Source organism: Leptonychotes weddellii, chromosome 5 (assembly GCF_054177405.1).
Source record: "Leptonychotes weddellii isolate Sample4059 chromosome 5, ASM5417740v2, whole genome shotgun sequence".
Classification (NCBI taxonomy): domain Eukaryota; kingdom Metazoa; phylum Chordata; class Mammalia; order Carnivora; family Phocidae; genus Leptonychotes; species Leptonychotes weddellii.
The window spans coordinates 104,611,512-104,632,774 of NC_138373.1; the positions used below are offsets into that span (position 1 = coordinate 104,611,512).

Genomic DNA, 21,263 nt, shown 5'->3' on the forward strand with positions numbered 1-21,263 from the left:
AAAAAAAAATCTTATCTTTAAGAAAAGCACTAAATACAAAAGAGGTACTCAAAAAAATGTTAGTTTTCATCCTCCCCACTCTCCTCTCCCTTCCCCCAAGGTCTTGCACAAAGGCACTCAATGAACATCTGGGTGAATCGACCAACTATTTCCAGGACTGAAAAATAATGCTGCATTCCACTTACATTTGATTGCATAGACCAAAAATCTGTATTAATGATATCTTAGAAGACTTGCAAAGGGTTTTTTCTTTCTCAAAACCTTCTCATCTATGACCTCATTTGATCCTCACATTGTGCTGGAAATTAGCCTGAAAGGTATTTATTTATTCACCCTGGTTTTCAAGATGAGGACTCTCAGTCCAGAGTTAATTTGTCCAAGATTACACAGGTGACATGAGAACAAGCCTAGATCTCTGATTTTCTGAATTCTAGGCTAGTTCCTCTCCCACTACGCTATTGGTTACTTTTAAGTCTGGCATTTCTCACTACCTCTCACCATACACAAAAATAAACTGCAGCTAAGATAAAGACATAACCAGAAAATATACAACTATAAGAATGTCAAAAGGAACTACAGGGGGGCGCCTGGGTGCTCAGTCCTTAAGCGTCTGCCTTTGGCTCAGGTCATGATCCTAAGGTCCTGGGATCGAGCCCCATATCGGGTTCCCTGCTCAGTCGGGAGTCTGCTTCTTCCTCTCCCACTCCCCCTGTTTGTATTCCCTCTCTCCCTGTCTCTCTGTCAAATAAATAAATAAAATCTTAAAAAAAAAAAAAAAAGGAACTACAGGGAAATATTTTTATAATCTTGAGGTAGCGTCACAAAAACCCAAAAGCCACAGGCAGACTTGACTACATAAAACTTTTAAAATTCTGTGTAAAGGGTGCCTGGGTGGCTCAGTTGGTTAAGCGACTGCCTTCGGCTCAGGTCATGATCCTGGAGTCCCGGGATCGAGTCCCACATCGGGCTCCCTGCTCGGCAGGGAGTCTGCTTCTCCCTCTGACCCCTCCCCCTTCTCATGCTCTCTCTCTCTCAAATAAATAAATAAAATCTTTAAAAAATAAATAAATAAATAAAATAAAATAAAATAAAATTCTGTGTAAAGAAAGACACCATTAAAGTGGTTAAAGATAACTCATGGCTTTACCCCACCCCTTATTATTTTACCCACTCTGTGTTTTCCACAGTGATTTTTGCTCTCCTTGCAATTATTCTTTTCCGTAAAAATTTTATTTTATTCTAAATTTTTAAAGATTATTTATTTATTTATTTGAGAGAGAGCACATGCGGGGAGGAAGAGCGGAGGGAGAAGCAGACTCCCCGGTGAGCAAGGAACCTGACCAGACCAACCATGGGACTCCGAGGGACTCGATCCAAGGACCCTGGGATCATGACCTAAGCCGAAGGCAGACGCTTAACTCACTGAGCCACACAAGCACCCTTTTCCATGAAAATTTTAAAATCAGGTTAAGTTCCATGCAAAGTCCCGTTTTAATTAGAACTTACCTTAATCGATAGCAAAAACTCATGTCTCTACAAAATTAAGTCTTTCTATTCATGGACTTGCTAAAACTCCCCATTTAACCAAGACCTTTTTGTCTTTCACTAAAATAGTCTGATTTTCTTAATATATGACTTGCAGTTTCCTGTCAAATTTATTTCAAGAAGTATAATATTCTTATTGTGAGATTATTTATTTCATCACATTTTTATGGTTGGTGGTTCTTATATTTTATGTATACAATTTTTGTTTGTTAATCTCCCATCTGGCCATACTGCTGAACTCACTAGTTTTAGTATTTTGTCAGTCAATTCTTTCTTGATGAATGTATCATATGAAAATAGTGAGACTTTTCAATGGCCAGGAGCTCCAGTACAATGTTAGCTTTGATGGTAAACATTCCTGTCTTATTCCTATTTTTTTAAAGATTTTATTTATTTATTTGGCACAGAGAGAGAGATAGTGAGAGAGAGAGAGAACACAAGCAGGGGGAGCAGCAGGGAAGCAGAGGGAGAGGGAGAAGCAGGCTCTCTACTGAGCAAGGAGCCCGATGCAGGGCTCAATCCCAGGACCCTGAGATCATGACCTGAGCCAAAGGCAGACGCTTAACAGCCTGAGCCACCCAGGCGCCCCTTATTCCTATTTTTGATAGGAATGTTTCAAATAATTTCCTGTAAAGCATAAATTGCCCCCCCAAAAAAGGCTGTAAGATAAACGAAAAGCTAAGAGAAAGTACTTTAAATGCATATGACAAATAAAAAGTTAATATAACTTAGAGAAGACGCAACAGAAGTTGCTCAACTCTACTACCAGTGACATGCAAATTTAAACAATGAAATTACTATTTTTCGTCTATCAAATTGGCAACTGCACTAAAAATTCATAGTATCCAGTATCGCTATGTTATAGGAAATGGGGACATTGACACATGGTTCTGAGTGAGCATGTAAATTGTTACAAACTGAAATTCAATTTCACAGAATTGATTAAAATTTAAAATGCACAGGGGCGCCTAGGTGGCTCAGTCCATTGAAAGTTGGCCTTCACTCAGGTCAATTTCCCAGGGTCCTGGGATCAAGCCCCACATTGGGCTCCCTGCTCAGTTGGGAGCCTGCTTCTCCCTCTCCCTTTGCCACTCCCCCTGCTTGTGCTCTCTCTCTCTCAAATAAATAGAGAAAATCTTTTAAAAAAAATTTTTAGGGTGGCGCCTGGGTGGCTCAGATGCCTTCGGCTCAGGTCGTGATCCCAGGGTCCTGGGATCGAGTCCCGCATCGGGCTCCCTGCTAGGCGGGGAGCCTGCTTCTCTCCCTCTGCCTCTGCCTCTCTCCCTCTCTGACTTTCATAATAAATAAATTTAAAAAAAAATTTTTAGGGGCGCCTGGGTGGCTCAGTTGTTAGGCGTCTGCCTTCGGCTCAGGTCATGATCCTAGGGTCCTGGGATCAAGCCCTGCATCTGGCTCCCTGCTCGGCAGGAGGCCTGCTTCTCCCTCTCCCACTCCCCCTGCTTGTGTTCCCTCTCTCGCTGTGTCTCTCTCTGTCAAATAAATAAATAAAATCTTAAAAAAAAATTTTTAATGCACATATTCTATCTATAAATAATCTATAAATGCAAAAGGATGACTAGAGGAAGATGTTCCTTATGGCATTGTTTATTTAAAAAAATAATGGAACTAACCTAAATGTTCATCAGGATGAGTCTAGACAAATCAAAGTACAAATATAAGTTAGAATATTATGTAACAATTGTTAAAATGTTAAAGAACTTAGATATCTACAATGTAACACTAGTGTCCAGCACTGTAGTTGCTCAATAAATATACTCTGGATGAAAAAAAAAATTGTATGAACATAGAAAAAAGTCTGGAAGTGTATTTGCCAAACTGATAAAAGTGACTATCTCCAGGAGCATTGGATAGTAGAAAAAGGAAACTTAACACTTTTACCTTTTATTCTTATGTATGTGCGGACTTGTCAAAATAAGTATGAGATAATTTTTTTTAATTAAAGACTTATTTCTAATAACGTTTCTCTATTTTTATCTCAATTTTATCATGAGTCTAAGAGCACAAAGATTTGCTGTCAATGGCTCAAAACATAAAGTGCTCAGGGAAATGAAACCCGTGTACAAAGAGTAGTTGGGAATTCCTCTTTTCCATAAATAAGTATTTTTTTCTTTTGGCATCTCAATCCTCCTAAACTCACAACCTGACAGCACCTACAGCAGAAGCTGAGACATAAATGGACTGACATTTCCTTCCATTAAGAACACTTGGCATAATCCATCTTTAGCGGAACCTCTCCTAATAGCTCAGATTGGGAGATTCTAAAGAAAAGTTCAAGTTTCCATTTTTTAACGCTGGACCCGGGGGCCACCCTACATCGCTAATGAAACTAGTCTTCTACCGAAGGGAGTCCTATGGCTTTTTCCAGGCGAGAAGGCCAATGTCAGACGCTGGAAAGTCTGGAATGAAGGGGTAAGCGCTGCAAGTTAACCAGACCGACCTCGGGACGCGCCCGGATTGAGTGTACACGGAAGAAGCGTTTAAAGAAAGTTAACTTCTCTCCCAGCTGACTGGGCGGCCCCAGAATCTGCAGAGCTGGGCCTGATAGAAAACTTTCAGATAAAGAGGACCTCGGCTGAGTTACGTGAAAAGGCTGGGTACGAACTATTCAGGCTCTACTTGGGGCTGCAGGCTCAGATGCGACAGGGAGAACGTCCGCGAAGGGAAACTGATGGCGTTTTTTCAAGGAGCCTCAACCAGCCCACCTAGCAAAACCTAGCACCCAGCGCACGTCACTTCAGGGTCTTCGTTCCTGCCCTCAGTCAAGATGGCCGCCGGGGCGCGCCTGTACCACGGCGCACGCGTCGTACCGCCGGTCCGCCCCCTTCCCGTCCTTCCGCGCGCCGGCACCGCCCACTCACCAGCTGCACCCCCTCCCAGCGTCCTCAGCCTCACCCCCTTTCTGGCTGCTCTCGCCGGTCCAGGCTCCGAGCCCGGAAGTGGATATTGCTGCTCGGCTGAGAGGACGAGGGGAGGGGGAAGTGCTTCCGGGGAAACGGGCCCCGGGTTGGTGTTTGTAAACTTGCCTCGGTCCCGGCCGGGCAGCGGCGGCCACGGGGTTGGCACGGTGTGCTGGGGCCTGGAGGAGGCGCCGCGCGGTGGGGGAGACAGCGGGAGGCCGCGCCTGGCAGGTAGGAGCACGCCTCAGGGAACGCAGCGTCCTCCGGGCAGGCGGCAGCGCTTCAGCTGCTCGCAGGCCGTGGGGCGCCGCGCGGGAAGGGGGAGGGGAAGGGAGGAGGGGCGCGTGGCGAAGGGAGGGGGCTCGCCGGGGAGGGGAAGGGGCCGCGCGCGCGCACCGCCCCCCGCCCGCCAGTCCGGCCGCGTTAGCGGTCGGGCGGACGGGGGCTTGTTTGGCGGGGACGCGGGCGCGAGCACGCACCTCGCGCGCTCCTCGGTGCTCTCCTCCGGCTCCGTGCGGCGGGGCGCTGCGGCTGGCTGGCTGGCTGGCTGGCTGGAAGAGGAGGAGGGAGGAGGGAACGCGGAGCGCCGGCCCCCGCCTGCCTGCCTTCCTCCGCAGCGAGTTTCCGTACCTTCGGGCGGACTCGGAGAACGCGCACGTGTGGGCCGGCCCAGCGCACACTGCCAGTCCGGTTGCTGACTTGCTACTCAGGCGTCCAGCGATAGCCTCTGAGCTTTTCTCCACCCCAGTTCTGGCCTCCTTAATAGAGTGCTAGCTTCGCGGCCCGGCCCACTCGGCACAAAAGCCCGGGAGGGCCTCCGCCCCCTTCTTCTATTCGTAAGATGGCAAATCCGAGCAGTTGGCCTGTTGCAGTTCTTCCATGAGAGGCCCCAGTTACTTTTACTCCCGTTGGCAGCTCCTCTTTGCCCTGGAGACCAGTTTCTTCTGACCTAGAAAGAAAACTCTGCTTAACTAATGCCCTCTTCCTGAGGTTCACAGAGAGCGCCCACCAAAAAAAAAAAAAAGTTCAGCCTACTGCAGGTCGAATGGCCTGAGAATGTTGCACCTAACAGCCCCATCTCCTTTCCTGGTTTCAGGTTTCTGAAACAGATCGTGAACTTCAACGAGAGGATTCGGTTGGAAAACGAACACCAGCAGACTTTTTCTTCAGATCATAGACAGGAGCCAGGCAGAGTCCAGGGATTCTTGGAACATCTATCTTCCCTTTGGAGGACACTAAGATCTATTTGAAGACAAAGGCAGTTCAATATGGCAGCAGGACGGAAGGGACACAAAAGAGTTGTTACAGTGATTTGGTGACAGTTCTTCAAACAACAGTGTCTTAGGAAAGGTGGATCAAGAAACTCCTGAACTTTTGGGTTGCATTAAGTGAGAAATCAGCATGGCTCAGGTAAAATGCTATAGAATCCTCCTCCTTCAAGATCACTGGGAAACGTGTTTGCAGTTTCACTCTTGAATGCTGCCTTAGTCAACATATTGACCAACCCAGTGAGCCAAGCTCTGTATTAAGCACCAGGGGGAGATCTAGAGGAAGGAAAGGAGACAGGCCACAGCCCCTGCCTTCAGGGAGCTTCCAGTCAAATGAAGGAGGTAGGCTATTCTGCATCACAGGCACTGATGGGACATTTGTGAAACAATTACTCAGTTTACACTTGGTACGTTAAGTGCTGAGGGGCATGAGGGAGTGAACAGTCTGGTGAATGCTTCATTTTTTTTTTCAACAGGAATTAATTGAGCTCCTGTTTCATGCAAGGCATTATGCTGGGGATACAAAGATGAGTAAGATTGTCCCCATCCCCAGCAAGCTTCCAGGATAGTTGGGTTGGGGTGGGGGGAAATGGAGAGACAGTCTATTATTTACCTTTATATTCACAATACCTTGCATAGTGGTTGATTAGCAGCAGAGACTCAATGAATCTGTTGATTGAAGGAACATGCAATAATAGAGGTATGTACACTGCAGAGGAGAGAGAAGGGTACCTCTGCCTGGATGGAAGAAAGCAGGTGAAGCTTGAAGAATGCATAGGATTTTGCTAGATAAACAAGCAGAACAGGACATTCAGACAAGGAGAAGAACTGCATGGGCAGAGGCTTAGAGGCATGGGAGAATGTGATGAGGTTAGGAGTGCTGCAGACAGTTTGCTAGTTAAGGAGGAAGGGGCTTAAATGGATTAGGGGGATAGGGTAGGTAGTGATAGAGGGAAAAGTTTAGGGTGAGGGAGTTGTTTCCTGGAGAAGTTAAGAGTATAACCCAAGGGCCTTTTATGCCTTGCTAAGGAATTAGACTTTATTCTGAATGAATGGGAACTCTCTGAAGAATGTTAAGCAGCAGAGTGACATCAGATCAGTGTATTTAGAAGGTAATTGTCATTGTGAGGGGAGAGGATGGATTGGAGAGACAGGATGATCTGTTAGGTTGCTGTAAGTGTGGATAGCAAAGCCATGTGCGGGCATCCCCAGAGCTTCTCCCAGCTTTCTTGCAGGGACCCTCCTGTACCAGTCTCACCAGGATGGCAGCCTGATTAGAGTTTAATTGGCTTTCTTCCAGCTGCATGCATGGCTTCCTTCTTTCCTTGCAGATTAGGAGCCCTCGGTTTCTTCTTCCTTTGTTTGCAACCCACTTCACGGCATCATGTTCACTCTTGTTCTGAGAAACTGCCTCTCACTAATCACTAACTTTGTACTGGGCACTGCTAGGCATTTGTATCTTAGTTTTATTCTCATCAACCCTGTGAGAGTAGATACTCTCATAAACATTTTGCATATAAGGAAACTGAGGCCTGAAGAGGTGGAGTAATTTGCCCAGGATTATACAGTACAAACAGCAGAGCTAAGCTTTCCACCTCTAGACCTTTCTGTCCAAAGTCCTTGAAGGAGAAAGAAAAGAAGGAGTCCCAGGATATACTAAAAGGAATTTCTTTTTTTAAGAGTATTTTTAAAAGGAATTTTTTTAGTAAATCACTTGTGGAAGTTTGCTGATCAACTATTTCTTTAAAGTGTTTCTTCAAAAAAAAAAAGTTTTTTCAGTAAGAAAAGTATATTCTCTAGTGCTGGCTAAACAAAGTCAGTTTGAAGAATGTAGCCATGAAAAGAGGAAATTTTTTTAATCATTCCTTGTTTAAGTAATTTTTTTAAACTATGCATAGAGTAGAGAATGTGAAAATATATGGATTTGCACACAAATAAATGGCCTTGGAGGTCAAGAGAAAGTGATACTCAACCCTAAAATCCTTCCAAGTGACTTAATTTTTATATCTGTTAAAATTGACAACACCTAGGGAATTTAAAATATAAAGGGAGAAATAACTTAGTTTTGCTGATAAACATGCTTTTGGGACCTGATAGAATATATATTTGGCACCAGTGATGTCTGCCAATCATAAGTGGCCTCTGAACCTGCTGGTGAGAGAGGAAGGAGGAAATTCTGCTAGAAATCTCCCATTTCAGTGGATTAGCAGGGCAGACCCTCCTGCCCATTCACAAGGCCAAGTACCTGGTAACAGGTCCTAGCACATTGCTAATGACAAAAGTGTCAATAATACTTGGTTATTCACTTGATTTGTATTTAAATGCTGATGTATAACAAGTAACTTGTTCCTGGTGAGGTGAGTTAGGGAGGACTCTTGAAGGAAGCAGAGTTTTGCAGTAGAGAGGGACACTCCCTAGAGAAGCAGTTTGTTTGTGGCTGGGTGTGAAAGGTAGTTCTATAGAAGATGGCAGCCTGTTTTTGCCCTGCCCTGCCAGGTGACCTGACACCTCATCTCCTTTCAACTTAGGCAAGTCTCCTGGCTTGTGAAGGCCTAGCAGGTGTGAGTTTGGTTCCCACTGCAGCCAGCAAGAAGATGATGCTGAGCCAGATTGCCAGCAAGCAGGCCGAGAATGGAGAGCGGGCAGGTAGCCCTGATGTGCTGAGGTGCTCAAGTCAGGTACAGCGTTTGAGTCCATTGTGGCACCTGGGGGTCGGGTGGCCCAAGCTCTCTGCCAGGAGATGCCAAGCTTTGATTCCTCAGTGCTTCTGTTTAGGGAAGTGGGAAAAAGGGATCCAGCTGGGGAATGAATGAATGTGGGTATTTTAGAGAGCTAAGGAAGGACTTTACCTGTAACCCCTTAACACCATAGTACTTGGAGAGGAAATGGATGAGTACCTTCTCTAAACCTTTGGGGCAGGTGGTTACTGTCATTTAGAAGTTGTCTGCAGCACAGCATTTGGTTTCCTGTCTTGTGTGGGGAGATAGACTGTGAGTTTAGCTTTGATTTATTTTTAAAGGGCCACCGAAAAGACAGCGATAAGTCCCGGAGTCGCAAAGATGATGACAGCTTGGCTGAGGCCTCTCATTCAAAGAAGACTGTTAAAAAGGCAGGTAATGGGGTAATCCCCAAACTGGTACCGTTTGGTAATGGGGTAATTCCTTTTCTTTCGTCTGTGGCTCAACCTGGAGTTTTCCCTAGATGTTTTGGTCACTCATAGCTAATGAGTGTGTCACTCTTATTTCCTCCATAGGCCACTTTGGTCTTTGATCTCTGCCCTCTCCAGAACATCCTTGGTAAAGGAAGGAGGGCCAGGGAAGCATGGGATCCTGTGGCAAAGGGGCAGGCAGACCTCAGGTCACATTCAGAGGTGTTGGGTTTGATGGGGCAGACAGTTTACCCATGCCCACCTCCTTCCTCAGAGGGTCTCTTAACTCTAGGGAATGGGGGAGATGACAACATCAGAAAGATTACTTTGTCCAGCAACTGGAAATTGACCCAGAGTAGAATGGGGACAAAAAGGCGGCTGAGGGATAGCCTTATGACATGCCTGATTGTTGCCCCTAGGTGGTGGTGGTGGAACAAAATGGTTCTTTTCAAGTAAAGATTCCCAAAAATTTTATTTGTGAACACTGCTTTGGAGCCTTTAGGAGCAGTTACCACCTCAAGAGGCACATCCTTATTCATACTGGTAAGTCTCTTGCTCATATTCAGTAGTCTGTAGTTGTGTGTGTGTGCGTGTGTGTAGCTCTTATTGGGTTTGTTTTAGGGGCCGAGTATCAGAAATAGAGGAAGAAGATAAGTGAATTAGCTAGAAAGATTTTGTGGCTCTGTATCTCGTGTCAGAGACCGACAGCTTTGGGGACCTTTCCTCATTAGGTGTCCGTACATTGCTAAAAATTAAAAATTTCTGGGAAAATACCTGGAATGAAGTCCCTACCTTGTGTACCTCCTGATACTAACTTCTCTCTCCACTTGGGCCAGGTGAGAAGCCATTTGAGTGTGATATATGTGATATGCGCTTCATCCAGAAGTACCACCTGGAGCGTCACAAGCGTGTGCACAGTGGCGAAAAGCCCTACCAGTGTGAACGGTGTCATCAGGTAAGCTCACATGTCACCCGTCTACCCCACACAACAAACTTTTCCTTCACCAAGAACCAGGGCCAGCCCCCATCCCCTTCCCAACAAGGGGCCACATCGAATTCCTGGCCATGGTAGAGTTAGTGCCTCAGGGTGAGGTGTTTCTCTCTGGCCTTATGCAGCTGTTTATGGGAGGGGCCATGAGAATAATTGTAATAACAGTAGCATTTCTTGTGTACTTATTCTGTGCCAGGCACTGTGAGAGCATATTTAACATAGATTATCTTTTTAATTCTCATGTTAATTCCGTAAAGAGCTGTGTTGTCATTTCACATTTGGGGAAATTGAGATTCAAAGAGGTTAAGTGTCCTAAGGACACAGCAGATGGAGGGCAGAGGCAGGATTCAGTCTAACTCAGAGCTGGTGCACCTGGAAGAAGAAAGACAATCTCTGCCCGGGGGGTCAGTGTCTGACTTGATGAGAATATAAGAGCTAGACCAAAACAAGACAAGAACAAAAGACGAGAAATGATAACAACTAACATTTCCTGGATGCTTTGTTCCACCCGCTTACACTGAATCTCAAAACACTAGAATGAAAGCTCCATGAGGCAGAGATTTTGCCCCTCTGGTTCTCCACTCTATCCTCAGCCCCAAGAACTGTACCTGCCTTGAGACAGACACTCAATAAATATTGGATGAATGACACAGCCCTTCTGTGAGTAGGTACTTTTAGCCCCGTTACAGATGAGTGTACAGATTGAAGTGCTGTCAGATACCGTGTCCAAGGTTGCACAGCCACTGAGTGCTAGAGCCAGGACTCCCGACTTCAGAGCCTACACTCTTTTTTTTTTTTTCTTAAAGATTTTATTTATTTATTTGACACAGAGAGAGATACAGCGAGAGAGGGAACACAAGCAGGGGGAGTGGGAGAGGGAGAAGCAGGCTTCCCGCGGAGCAGGGAGCCCGATGCGGGGCTCGATCCCAGGACCCTGGGATCATGACCTGAGCCGAAGGCAGACGCCTAACAACTGAGCCACCCAGGCGCCCCGGAGCCTGCGCTCTTAACCACTGTGTGCTCCTGCCATCTGTGCACTTGCTGAGGGCATGTGGAACGGGATGCGTGCCTCCCGTGTGGGGAAGGCAGAGCTAGCCAACAGGTAGCTGAGGTTCTCCTCTCAACACTTAATCCTTCCTTTCTTCTCAGTGTTTCTCTCGGACAGATCGATTACTCAGACACAAACGGATGTGCCAAGGGTGCCAGTCCAAGACTTCCGACGGGCAGTTTTCTCTATAGGCGCAAGGGGCCCTGGGTGGTGGGAGTGATCAGAAGAATTTACCGAAGAGCGCACCCCCTCTGGTCTGATGGTCCCACCACCACCCCGTCTGTACCTGTCCCCCTCCTGGAGGAGTGGACCCAGGAGACCAGAAGAGTGCATCAGGGGACAGCGGCCTCAGAGCCTCAGCTCTGTAAATAATCTGAGACTATGAGTATCTCGGGGAAGTTCCTACAGCATTCCTGGGTAGGGAAGCTAGTCCCTGGACCCTTGGCTGAGGTTATAGGTGGGGACTGAAGGTACAGGACCAAGACTGGTGTGGCTCCCACAACCTTGGACTCCAGCTGGCAGCTGAAATGGAAAGGATTGGGGAGAGGGATTTGTTTGTTTGTTCTGTTCTTGTTTTTGTTTATTCAAAAGCAATTTTAGCAGCTACACTGTGGATACAGGTAATATGGAGGCATAGAGCCCTGGTTAAAGCAGGGACAATGGCTGGCCCAGCCCTCCCCAGAATTGAGTTTTTAGTTGCAGTTGATCCTCAGTGTTCCACAGCCCTGCACCTCACCTTCTGTTTGAAGGAGAGGAGGATCAGGGATGGCAGCTGAGTTTACCTTGGTCTCCTTATACACTGTAGGGACAGAAGGAAGAATGGCGGGAGGAGCAGACAAGGGCTGGGTACAACTAGAGTGGGCAGGTACCTCTTCCTTCCTCCAGGGAAGAGCGAGAGCTGTGCCCACGGCTGTTGCAACGGCCCAGGCCACCCTGGTACCTGATGGGGTCAGCTCAAGTGCCTTGTGGAGGGAACTTGGGTGAGAGCGGCCCACGGAGCCCTTCCATGCCCTCTTTGGGCACTCCATCTTGGAGATAGCGTGTGGCTACCTCGCTGCCGTTGACTCCTGAGCCAGACAGAGGTTTTGAGCAGGTAGTCATGGATACCAAAGGGGGTTCTCTCTCCTTGTGCCCTCTTAGGAACAACCCGAGACTAGTCCCAAGTTGAGCAACAACTGTTCAAGAAACAAAGGAGTTTGGTGTCCCCTGACATGACTGTTGAGCAGTGTGAGCTGCTCTCCCTGCCCAAGTCCTATCACTGTATTCAGGTAGGAGATAGGGGTGTGGCCTTTGGTCCCAAAGAATAAGATCTTCGCTTCCTTCTTAATGGCCATCCCTACCCAACAAAGAATTGGGGGGGGGGGTGCTGCAGAGAAAGGACTGAGGAAGAAACCTATTGTAGGTTTTATTCTTAATCATATTCTTTGCTCCTCTCTGCCCCAACACCACCACCCTATCCACCCCCAAAAAAGTGATCAGGGGTGTGTGTGTGTGTGTGTGTGCGCGCGCGCACGTGCGCTTGAGTGTGTTCATTGAAATGTGTGCTTGTGTTTGTATGCTTGGAGATGGCACATTATTGAGCCAAACCCTTCTCTGGCCCTCAACTCAGGGGAGGATGAGCATGAAACAGCCCCCACCACCACCACCACCAAATCTGAGGGTGCTTGAGGTCCCAGCTGAGGAACGTGATTTAGGGGAGTGAAGGGCTTTGTTTTGGAGAGGTTTTTTGGGGGTTGATTCAGCAGGCTGGTTAGGGTGTTTAACTCAAGCCAAAGCTTGTAAACATGAATTTTCTAAAGTGAAATAAAAAACCCTCTGCCTGCTGTGGAAGGTTCTGGGGTTTGGTCCCCACTGTGGCCTGCCCTGACCTGTAGAGGGGAGTAGTCATGGAATAATCATGGAGGCTTGGTGAACCTGACCACGCTGTCAGTGGGGATCTAAGATGGCAGCTCCAGGCAGTGTAACTTCATTTCCTAGATGTAGGAACAGCAGCAGAAAGCTCCTGGCTGTCAGGTGTGCGGGAGGGGGGTGGGGGGCTGTGTACCTCTGAAATGTGAGGATTTCGGGGAAAGAAAGGTGTGGCACCCTTCAGACTTGCTCTGACGGCTCCTGAGGTCCTTTGGCAGAGACACTGGGCAGTGTTTGCTGCCTGTGCTCCTATAGTTTTATGCTGGCACCTGCATTTGCTATGGTCCAGGGCCTAGACCTCAGTCCCTGAAGCTGCCCTTGTGGTCCCTACAAGCCGGGTATCTTCCCGTGTGTGAGTGAGCCCCTTGCCTGTTAGAGACCTCTGCTGGGGCTGGAATTTATCATTTACTTCTGGGAATGTATTCCTGGAAGGAAGCTACATTTAGAAAACCTCTCCCACGAGCACTTTTGAAAATAGGAGGCTTCATTCCCTGCCACTTGCAGCTAATCTGTTTAGGGTCGGAGTGTGTGTGGCGAGAATCCCCTGAGTGACCTATGCCCCTACGTGTGCGGATGTGTGCTTAGGTCACAGTGTGCCGTGGCCCCCCACAGCCTCAGCCTCCTGCCGGGGTGGGAGGGAGAGGGAATTTGTGAGCAGATGTGGAAAGAGCCATACCGGAAGCACCCCTGCCAAGGATTGGGTGTGGAGGCAACTCAGGAGCAGGTAGGTGCTTAGTTCAGTTGTCCAGGTGCTGAGGTTCTGGGGCCAAGGATGTGTGAGGAGAGAGGAGCAAAGAGGTGAAAGGAGTGATTCAGCCTCCCAGAGGGCCCAGAAGCCCCACTTACACCCTAGGGAAACCACAGACAAAGAGCGCTGCAGAGGCTTCTGGGCCCAACGCCCCAGCCCTCCTCAGCTGGTGGGGTCTAGCACTGGACAGATGCCTCAGGTGCATTTGGAGTGAAGGGAAAGGGAGCTAGGGCAGGCTCTCAGAGACCAGGACGTGGAATTTGGGGACCTGGGAAAGAGCACCAGTTCTGGGGGGGCCCTTGTATGGGGCCCTACCAGCCCTGCCCTTCCCTGCACCCCAATTCTTCTCCGTCCACCCCCCCAACAGCCTCTTTCATCACATAGCTACTGATTGTGCCCTATGGCTTGACATTGGAGGGTTAAATGAGATGTGGGGGGGTCCCGCCACAACTTCTAACCCTCTCCCCAGACGCTCTTTGCCTCTGCTGCAGTCCTGGGGCTTTTATCTTAATCCCTTCCAACTCTTCCTCTCTGCCCTCTCCCTCCCTTTCTCTCTCTCTTTCTTTTTTTTTAATATACTTATTTTGCTATTGGGGGAGGGGAATATCAAATGAACAAGATCACTTTTAAATGGTAGTTTTTATAAGATGTTATAAACTTGTATCTTTTTACCATTAAAGTGCAGTGTATGTTCCTTCGTGATATATTTAGGATATTTAAATAAAAAGAAAATGGGGCTTTTCTACATACTATCTCTTTTTTTGGGAAAGCTGCTTCTTTGGGGCCAAAGTGGTTTTCCGTTTTCCCCCCAAATATAACCACCCCAAACGTCCAGCATCCTGGAAACCACCGTTTAAAACTCCCCTCCACAGAAGAGCAACAAGTGGAAGTAAAAACAGGATATCACTTCTGAATAAGAAAAACAAAACAAAACACGCACACCAGAACAGAATGAGGTTAGGGTACCAGCGTGTGGCTCTGCAGCCCTTCTGCATCAGCAGAGCCTGGGGATTGAGCAGCCCACCCCCAGCGGCCGCTTCCTGAGTGTCCTGCACGTCGGGTTAGAGCCAGCCTCCCCACCCTCAGGTGCTGGGGGGAGGACTGAGGCCCAGGCTGCACAGCCTGCTCTGGCCGTGGGTAAAGCAAGATGACCGCTATGCTCTGAGGTAAGAGTCTTTATTGTATACGGGGGCGCAGGGGCTGACCGCCACTCGTGAGGTAGGGAAGTGAGGCTGTGGGGGTAGGCAGCCCTCGGGTGTCAGAATGAAGTAGGTGGTGACCATTCCTCAGTAGTCCCCTACCAGGCTGCTGAGAAGAAAGAGAAGAGCCCTGGGAGGAGTGTTCCTCCCCCCGCTTCAGAGAAGGGGACTCCTTCCCTCCTGAAAGTGGGGGTTGACCGTGGTCGTGATGGCACTTCTGTAGAGAGGATTGCTGTCCTGGGGGGGGGGTTTTGGAAACGATGAGGAAAAGTCCCAGATCTCCTCCTTTATCTAACCCTGAGGCCAACCTCAAGCTTGAGCAGCACCCCAAGAGCTGATGGATGTTAGCAGGGGGTTGGGGCAGAGGAGGCACAGACAGAAGTGAGGGGGATAGCCTAGGTGGAAGGAGTCAGGGCTGAGGGTGGTATGGGAAGCAGAGAGCAAAGAGGTCCTAACCAGGGAGAGCCCAGTAGGGTACAAGGCAGTCTCCCCACCTGCTTCCAGTTGAGCTGCTGCCGCTCCTTCTCAAAGCGCCTGTATTCTCGGCGATCGTAGATTTCCACAGAAAGCCGGTAAGCCAGGACTATCCCCAGGCCCACTGCCACGATGCCCCCCATGCAGCCCAGCACAATGGCCTGGGTGTGATCTACTCCTATGGACAAGAAACAACACAGCGGGGCATGCGGGTTGGTGGACAGTTGCCCACAGTGTGTCCAGCCTCCCCGTCCCTGCCTGTCATTGAAAACAAAGGGAACCCGGCAGTGGCCAAGGTTATCCTCAGTGGCCGAGTCTCCTCTAAGTCTCCCCTTAGTCTCCTCTAAGTCTCCCATCGCCTCCACTTTTGCCTGGACTCACTGCTCTACTTCAACCCCTAGCCTGGCTTCCCATTCTCTCCACCTCCCCAACCCCAGAGTTCTGAGGCCCTACCCGTCAAACTTCCAGGGCTCCCTTCGGCATGTCCACGGCATCCCTGCCCACTTACTCTCTTGGGGTCTCACTCTCAGCACGACCTTGTCTTCGGCTTCCTCCTCCACCAGGAAGAAGAACAGCTGGTTGTCCAGGGTCCTCTCTTTGCACCAGCCATCATCCAGGATAGGGGCCAAAGTCAGAGTCACGTTGGCAGAGGCACAAGCCCTGCTGCAGTTGAGGGCCAGGGGACCAGTCCCAAAGGCCCCACACTCCGCACAGTCCCTGTCCGGTGGACACCAAGAGGTTACCAGCTGGGCAGCTGTCACCCACGCTACCCGGCAGGAAGGAGCGGGCCGGCGGGAGTGGCTCAGCAAGCCCCGCTGCGCCCCTGCTCCCAGGCTGCCGGGCCCGAGGCCTCACCTGTATCTCTCACAGGACGTCTCGCAGCCTGGGCACTGCTCACAGAGGGCGCCGAAGTGGCCGTCCGAGCACTGGCAGCGGTTGCACTTGCAGCGTCCGTGCCCACTGCAGAGATTGCCGTCGGGACTGATACAGCGGTCCGTGTCCTCACTGCACTCGCACGCTCTGCCCGTGTGGTTGGCGTAACAGTGACACAATCCACATCGGCAGCGGCCAAAGCCTGGGGCAGAGCCACGCACGGGCTGACACCCATACTCTTCACACACCGGCATCACGTGCCACCACGGGCTGCCTAGAGCTGGTCTGCTCCTGTGCATCCAGTTCCCTCCCAAGTGGGCCAGGCACCTGCAACTCCTACACCAGAATCCTCGATACCTGCCCTTAGGGCCATGAAGTTCCCAGAGCCTAAATACCCATGGGAGCCACTCTGCGCCCCCACCCTTCTCCCAAAGTCTGCAGGTACCTCCACAGAGGACGCCCTCGTGGCGCTCACAGCTAGCGTCGTCACACTCGCACAGACGCCCGGAGCTCTGTCCACTGCAGCTGCAGCGTCCACAATGACACCGTCCCTTCCCGCTGCACAAGGGCCCTGTCCCGTTGGGGGCCCGGCACCCAGATTCCAGATCCGGGGAGGACAGCTCAGCCTCAGAGCATTCACAGAGTCGACCCAGGCGGCCGGGGGCACAGCTGGGAGGGGAAGGTGGAGGCTGAGTCAGGCAGAGCCAGGCAACGGAAAGGTGGGTCAGAGGGTTTGACCATCCCTTGACCTATCTTTCCCAGGATCCTCTAAACCTAAGCTCTCAAAAGAGTTGAAGAGAGATGAGTGGCTGAAGGGATGCTGGTGTATGGTTGAGCGCCAAGAAGAAGAGTGGAGGGGGTTCTGGTGGAGGGGAGGGTCTTGGCATATCTGGGAAGCTTCAGATGAAAATCGGGGTGGAGTCTTGGGATGGCTGGAAAAAGATGTCTAGAGACGCCAGTGGGAGGATAGAAGGGAGAAGAAGAACATCGGGCTCAGTCATGTGTGGGGAGCCACATGGGTGAAAGGAAGCTGGAGGCCTCACCTGCATACCCCGCATTGTAGGAGCCCCTGGCCATCACTGCAGTGGGGAGCTTGGGGCTGGGTGTCCCCGCAGTTACAATCACACAGCGTGTGCAACTCCACAATCAGCTCTTCTGAGAAGCCAAGGGCTCGCAGCTTCAGAAGATGGGGCTCTGAGAAGCAGCGGGTAGCTTGGAGAGTAACCAAAAAATTCACCTGTGGACAATGTGGGCAGAAATCAGACTTAAGGTCCTGTGTCCACACACACACACACTCACACACACACACACACACACCAAAAAAATTCACCTGAGGACAATGTGGGCAGAAATCAGACTTATGGTCCTGTGTCCACACACACACACACACACACCCCAAACCTATTGATCCTCCAGAACCTATTCCTTAAGAAATTAAGGGATAGGATCATGCTAACACCCATCTCTTAGACACCCACTGGAGGAAGACACTCATTAAACCCTTTTAGAAAGGATGGATGGAGAACTACCCCATGCTTTTGCATTGTTCTCTGTGTCTGCCCCCCATCTTTTCCTGCCTGCTTCAATTTCCCTCCCCCACCCCCACTTCCTTCCTTCTGCCTATCTCGGCTGGCTCTCACCGTCTGGTTGGTTCGGACGTGGTTGCACTGGCCCCGGTCCCCAGCCTCACTCTCCCTCTTCTCAGGATCCCCACACTGAGATTCATATGAGATGTGGACTCCCGGAGGGAGTGGAGAGTGTTCGAGGGTCACCGTGGATGACAGGCTCTGTGGAAGGGAGACAGTGAGTAACCACGTGAAGGCAGGACTCCAACCCCACCTCGTGCCCTCTCCAGCCATTTCAAATTCCGCCATAACCCTGCCCTCGGCCCACCGTGGGGCCCCTTGCAACGTGCAGCGGCTGCTTCTCAAACCCCAAATCAGGATATATAACCTGTGCGCGTAAAGGGCTCAAGGGCAGAGTCTTTCAATTGAATTTGCCCTGGGAAATTGGATACTGTCTCAGATTTTTCTCACCGTGGCTTTAGGATGTGATCCCTGTCATAAGAAGTCTACGGCATGGCTACAGAGCTAAGCCCAAGAAACACTTAAGGATCTTTATGGTTCCTTCTACCTGTAAAATTCTGTGGTTCCTGTGAAGAATGTCTCTGAATTATTTGTAAGCTCAGTGAAAGTAGGCTCCAGATGTTTCTTTATGTACGGATCGACTGGGGCATGAATGCCAGCCCTTCTGTCTATTATCTATTTTCAGCCTCCTGTGTCTGTATCCCCATCTATAAAATGGGGATGCTAATCGTTAGCAAACAGGGGTTTAGTGGGGTAAATGAGATGGCAAACAGCACGTGCACTTAGGACAGTGCTTGGCACGAAATACCAACTCAATGAATGTTCCTTTCCTTCCTTGCCCAGAGCAGGGCTCCGTGCTCTGCACAAGCCAGACACCAGATTTACAAATGTCAGACTGGGGGTGCCTGGGTGGCTCAGATGGTTAAGCGACTGCCTTCAGCTCAGGTCATGATCCCAGGGTCCTGGGATTGAGCCCCGCATCTCTCCCACTCCCACTCCCCCTGCTTGTGCTCCCTCTCTCACTGTGTCTCTGTCAAATAAATAAATAAAATCTTAAAAAAAAAAAAAAAAAGTCAGACTGGGTGAGTGAACGATGAATGACAGCCATAGGCAAACTGTAGGTAGGAGCTGTGGAGAGCTACACCAAACAGTGATCAGTCTGTCTTAGTTCTGCCACCTCCCCTGAAGGCCCCTTTCCGGTGCCCGCCCTCGCCATGCTGCCCAGGCCCAGCCCCTCACATTATAAGCGTCCATGATGAGCTGCACCACGTTGCTGGAATCCTCGCTCAACTCCCCCACTGCAGACTTAGGAATCAGCTTACTCAGCTCCTGGGTTATGAGGAGTCGAGAGAAATGGTGGGTCACAGTTAGAGGGAAGTGGGCTTCTGGGGGGTCTGGAAGGAGGGCGAGGGCGTACAGGAAGTTAGAGAATGGGTCTTTGAGGGAGTTGAGAAGGGCTCGTGGCGGGAAGGTCTGGCATTCAGCCGGTTCTCACCTGGTAGACAGGCAGCGTGGCACTGGTGACAGCAAAGATGGGCTGGATGTTTGCCGCAGACAGGGCCTGGGCTACCTGACCCACAGAGGGGTAGTCCTGGGCAGGGGAGCGGGGACAAGGTGAGCACCGCCGCTCTCCCCCACATTATCCAAGGTGCCCTCCGCCCAGGAAATCCGGGAACCGGGGTTCTACCAGCTAGAGGAACCCCGGAGGCTCAGCAAGGAGGAGGGAGGGGCTCGGAGTGGGGTGACACAGGTTTCCGTCTGAGCAGTGGGGGGACATGGAGAAGAGGAGCTGCTGGGGAAGAGAGCAGGGCGGTCACTGGTAAGGATAAGGAGGTAGAGGAAGGGGGGGCTCAGCTAGGGAGGGGTGGGGCAAGGCTGGGGACTCACAAACTCTGGGCTGCGACTATAGAGGCCATTGCTGTCCAAGTGGCAGTGCCCGTCGCTGGGCATGAAAATGCCACCCAACTTCCCATCCCCAGCCGTGTGGAATGTGTCATCTGAAGTGAACACCAGCAGCCGGGACACATTTCTCCAGCCAATCCGCTCCTGGGGTTGGGGGTCGGACGTAGGCTGTGCCCCCGGGCTCCACGAGCCACGGATTTGCCAGCCTCATTCTGAGTCAGTTTGAGTATTCCCCTGTCTCCAGTATCCCCCCAAACAGGGTTGCTGCTAGCGGAGGCCTTCTTATGAATTAGAAAGCCATGCCTCTTCCTCAACATTTTTGACTCCAATCCACCAGGTAATTGTTTAAAATGAATATGCAAACTACAGGAACTATGGTACAAAGGGCACCCCTAGAATTGGGCACTGCACGACCCTAGGGGGCAGTCTTGGCCCCAAACAGTGCCTCAGACTCAGAAGCCCTCCCCGCCTCCTCACCTGGCAGAGTGCAGCCTGCAGAATGGCATCGAAGCCACCTTCGGGGGAGTCCAGGTTGCCAGACACGCTCTGGCGCCCCACCTCCCGCTCGAAGGCCTCCGCATCCCCGGTCAGGGACAGCACATGGTGAAAGCTGAAGGGGGGCTGGCAGCGCTCCAGCCGGGTGGGGCAGGGGTGGCGAAGTTTGGAGGGCACCGTGCTCACGAAGGGCAGCACCGTTTTGTCCACGAAGGAGCCAAAGCCTGGGAGGGGGGCATCATGAGGGCTGTGCCAGAAGTCACTGGCCGGCAGCCGGGTGGAAGGGCCGCTGCTGAGGACTCAGAAGGCAGAGGTCCATGGGAAGCAGTGGGGCGCGGTCAGGGGACTGTCACAGAGGAGTAGAGAAGATAAGGAGAGCCAGTGCTCCTGGCGCGCAGGGACCGAGTACCTGGCCGGGGCAAAGGGGTTGGATCCCTGGCTCAGGGCAGTGGGGGCAGGAGGGGATCAAGGGGAGGACACAGTGGAGGTCGGGCAGGGTCTCCGGAGGAAGAAGGAGAGGGTGTAGGGTGTAGCGGGAGGCAAAGGAGGGCATCTTGAGCCAGGGAGATGCGAGTGCAGAATGCGCAGCCAGGGACAGTGGCCTTTAGCCCTTGTCCGAGAGACCCAGACAGGGCTGAGCCGCTGGCGTCAGGGCAGTATCTGGGTTGGTAGATCCAGGGTGCACTGTCTGACCCCTGGGAGCTGTCTGAACCCCGTCTGGCCAGACTCTGGGACTCAGTCATGTCCCTCCTGTAGAATGAGTGCTCCTACTGGACAGTCTCCTAAATCCCCTCCAGCGCCGTCCTGGAAGATGAACGTCTTTGGGAAGAGACGCCGACACGTGTGGCCTGGGCAGGTCTGTTAAAAACTGGGAGAGGGCAGGTAGGGCCCCGGGCTTCTGCAGGGGGGAGGCCGAGGGCCGGCGGGGCGCGGGGCGGCGCGGCGCTCACCGATGCGCACCGAGTGCGTGACCTCCTGCAGCCGCAGCAGCAGGGCGTGCCCGAGCTGGCGCACGCGCTCCAGGTCGTCCTTCATGGAGTAGCTCAGGTCCATGAGGTAGTACAGGTCGACCGGGTACCCCTCGGCCCGCAGGAAGCTCACGCGGAGCCGCTGCGGCTCCCCTGGGGGGCGAGCGGGCGTGGGTCAGCCCGGCACCCCCC

At 51.0% G+C, this 21,263-nt stretch overlaps 3 protein-coding genes across 9 annotated transcripts in view; 1 reads left to right on the forward strand and 2 right to left on the reverse strand.

Annotated features, from left to right (window-relative positions):
* Positions 1 to 5,240, reverse strand: part of CSAD (cysteine sulfinic acid decarboxylase) — a 28,930-nt gene extending 23,690 nt beyond the window's left edge. For 2 of the 3 annotated variants that reach the window (XM_081821744.1, XM_081821742.1), the window contains exon 1: positions 4,943 to 5,238. The gene's annotated coding sequence lies outside the window, so the exon portion shown is untranslated. Of the gene's footprint in view, positions 1 to 4,942 lie in introns of all 3 variants that reach the window. The other variant, XM_006741572.3, reaches the window with a different exon arrangement.
* ZNF740 (zinc finger protein 740) lies at positions 4,449 to 14,319 on the forward strand. 4 transcript variants are annotated; one of them, XM_081821745.1, is made up of 8 exons: positions 4,449 to 4,694; positions 5,560 to 5,873; positions 6,208 to 6,262; positions 8,260 to 8,409; positions 8,751 to 8,840; positions 9,299 to 9,422; positions 9,716 to 9,834; positions 11,020 to 14,319. In XM_081821745.1, the coding sequence occupies exons 4-8, from the start codon at positions 8,326 to 8,328 to the stop codon at positions 11,107 to 11,109; spliced, it is 507 nt and encodes a 168-aa protein (XP_081677871.1). In that variant the 5' UTR covers positions 4,449 to 4,694; positions 5,560 to 5,873; positions 6,208 to 6,262; positions 8,260 to 8,325; the 3' UTR covers positions 11,110 to 14,319. The 4 variants fall into 4 exon arrangements, with proteins under 4 accessions (XP_081677871.1, XP_006741632.1, XP_030892929.2 ...); XM_006741569.3 differs by lacking the exon at positions 6,208 to 6,262 and having other exon boundaries at positions 4,450 to 4,694; XM_081821746.1 differs by lacking the exons at positions 4,449 to 4,694; positions 5,560 to 5,873 and adding an exon at positions 5,881 to 6,073.
* Positions 14,320 to 14,734: 415 nt separating this feature from the next.
* ITGB7 (integrin subunit beta 7) lies at positions 14,735 to 21,260 on the reverse strand. Of its 2 annotated transcripts, none has more exons than XM_081821740.1 (12): positions 21,054 to 21,260; positions 20,086 to 20,327; positions 19,594 to 19,752; positions 19,202 to 19,297; positions 18,946 to 19,035; positions 17,761 to 17,907; positions 17,164 to 17,357; positions 16,566 to 16,789; positions 16,103 to 16,322; positions 15,756 to 15,964; positions 15,268 to 15,425; positions 14,735 to 15,005 (listed from the first exon to the last, which is right to left on the reverse strand). In XM_081821740.1, exons 1-12 carry the CDS (start codon positions 21,154 to 21,156, stop codon positions 14,751 to 14,753), a joined length of 2,097 nt encoding a protein of 698 aa, XP_081677866.1. In that variant the 5' UTR covers positions 21,157 to 21,260; the 3' UTR covers positions 14,735 to 14,750. The 2 variants fall into 2 exon arrangements, with proteins under 2 accessions (XP_081677866.1, XP_081677867.1); XM_081821741.1 differs by having other exon boundaries at positions 14,735 to 15,010.
* Between the last annotated feature and the right edge of the window lie 3 nt (positions 21,261 to 21,263).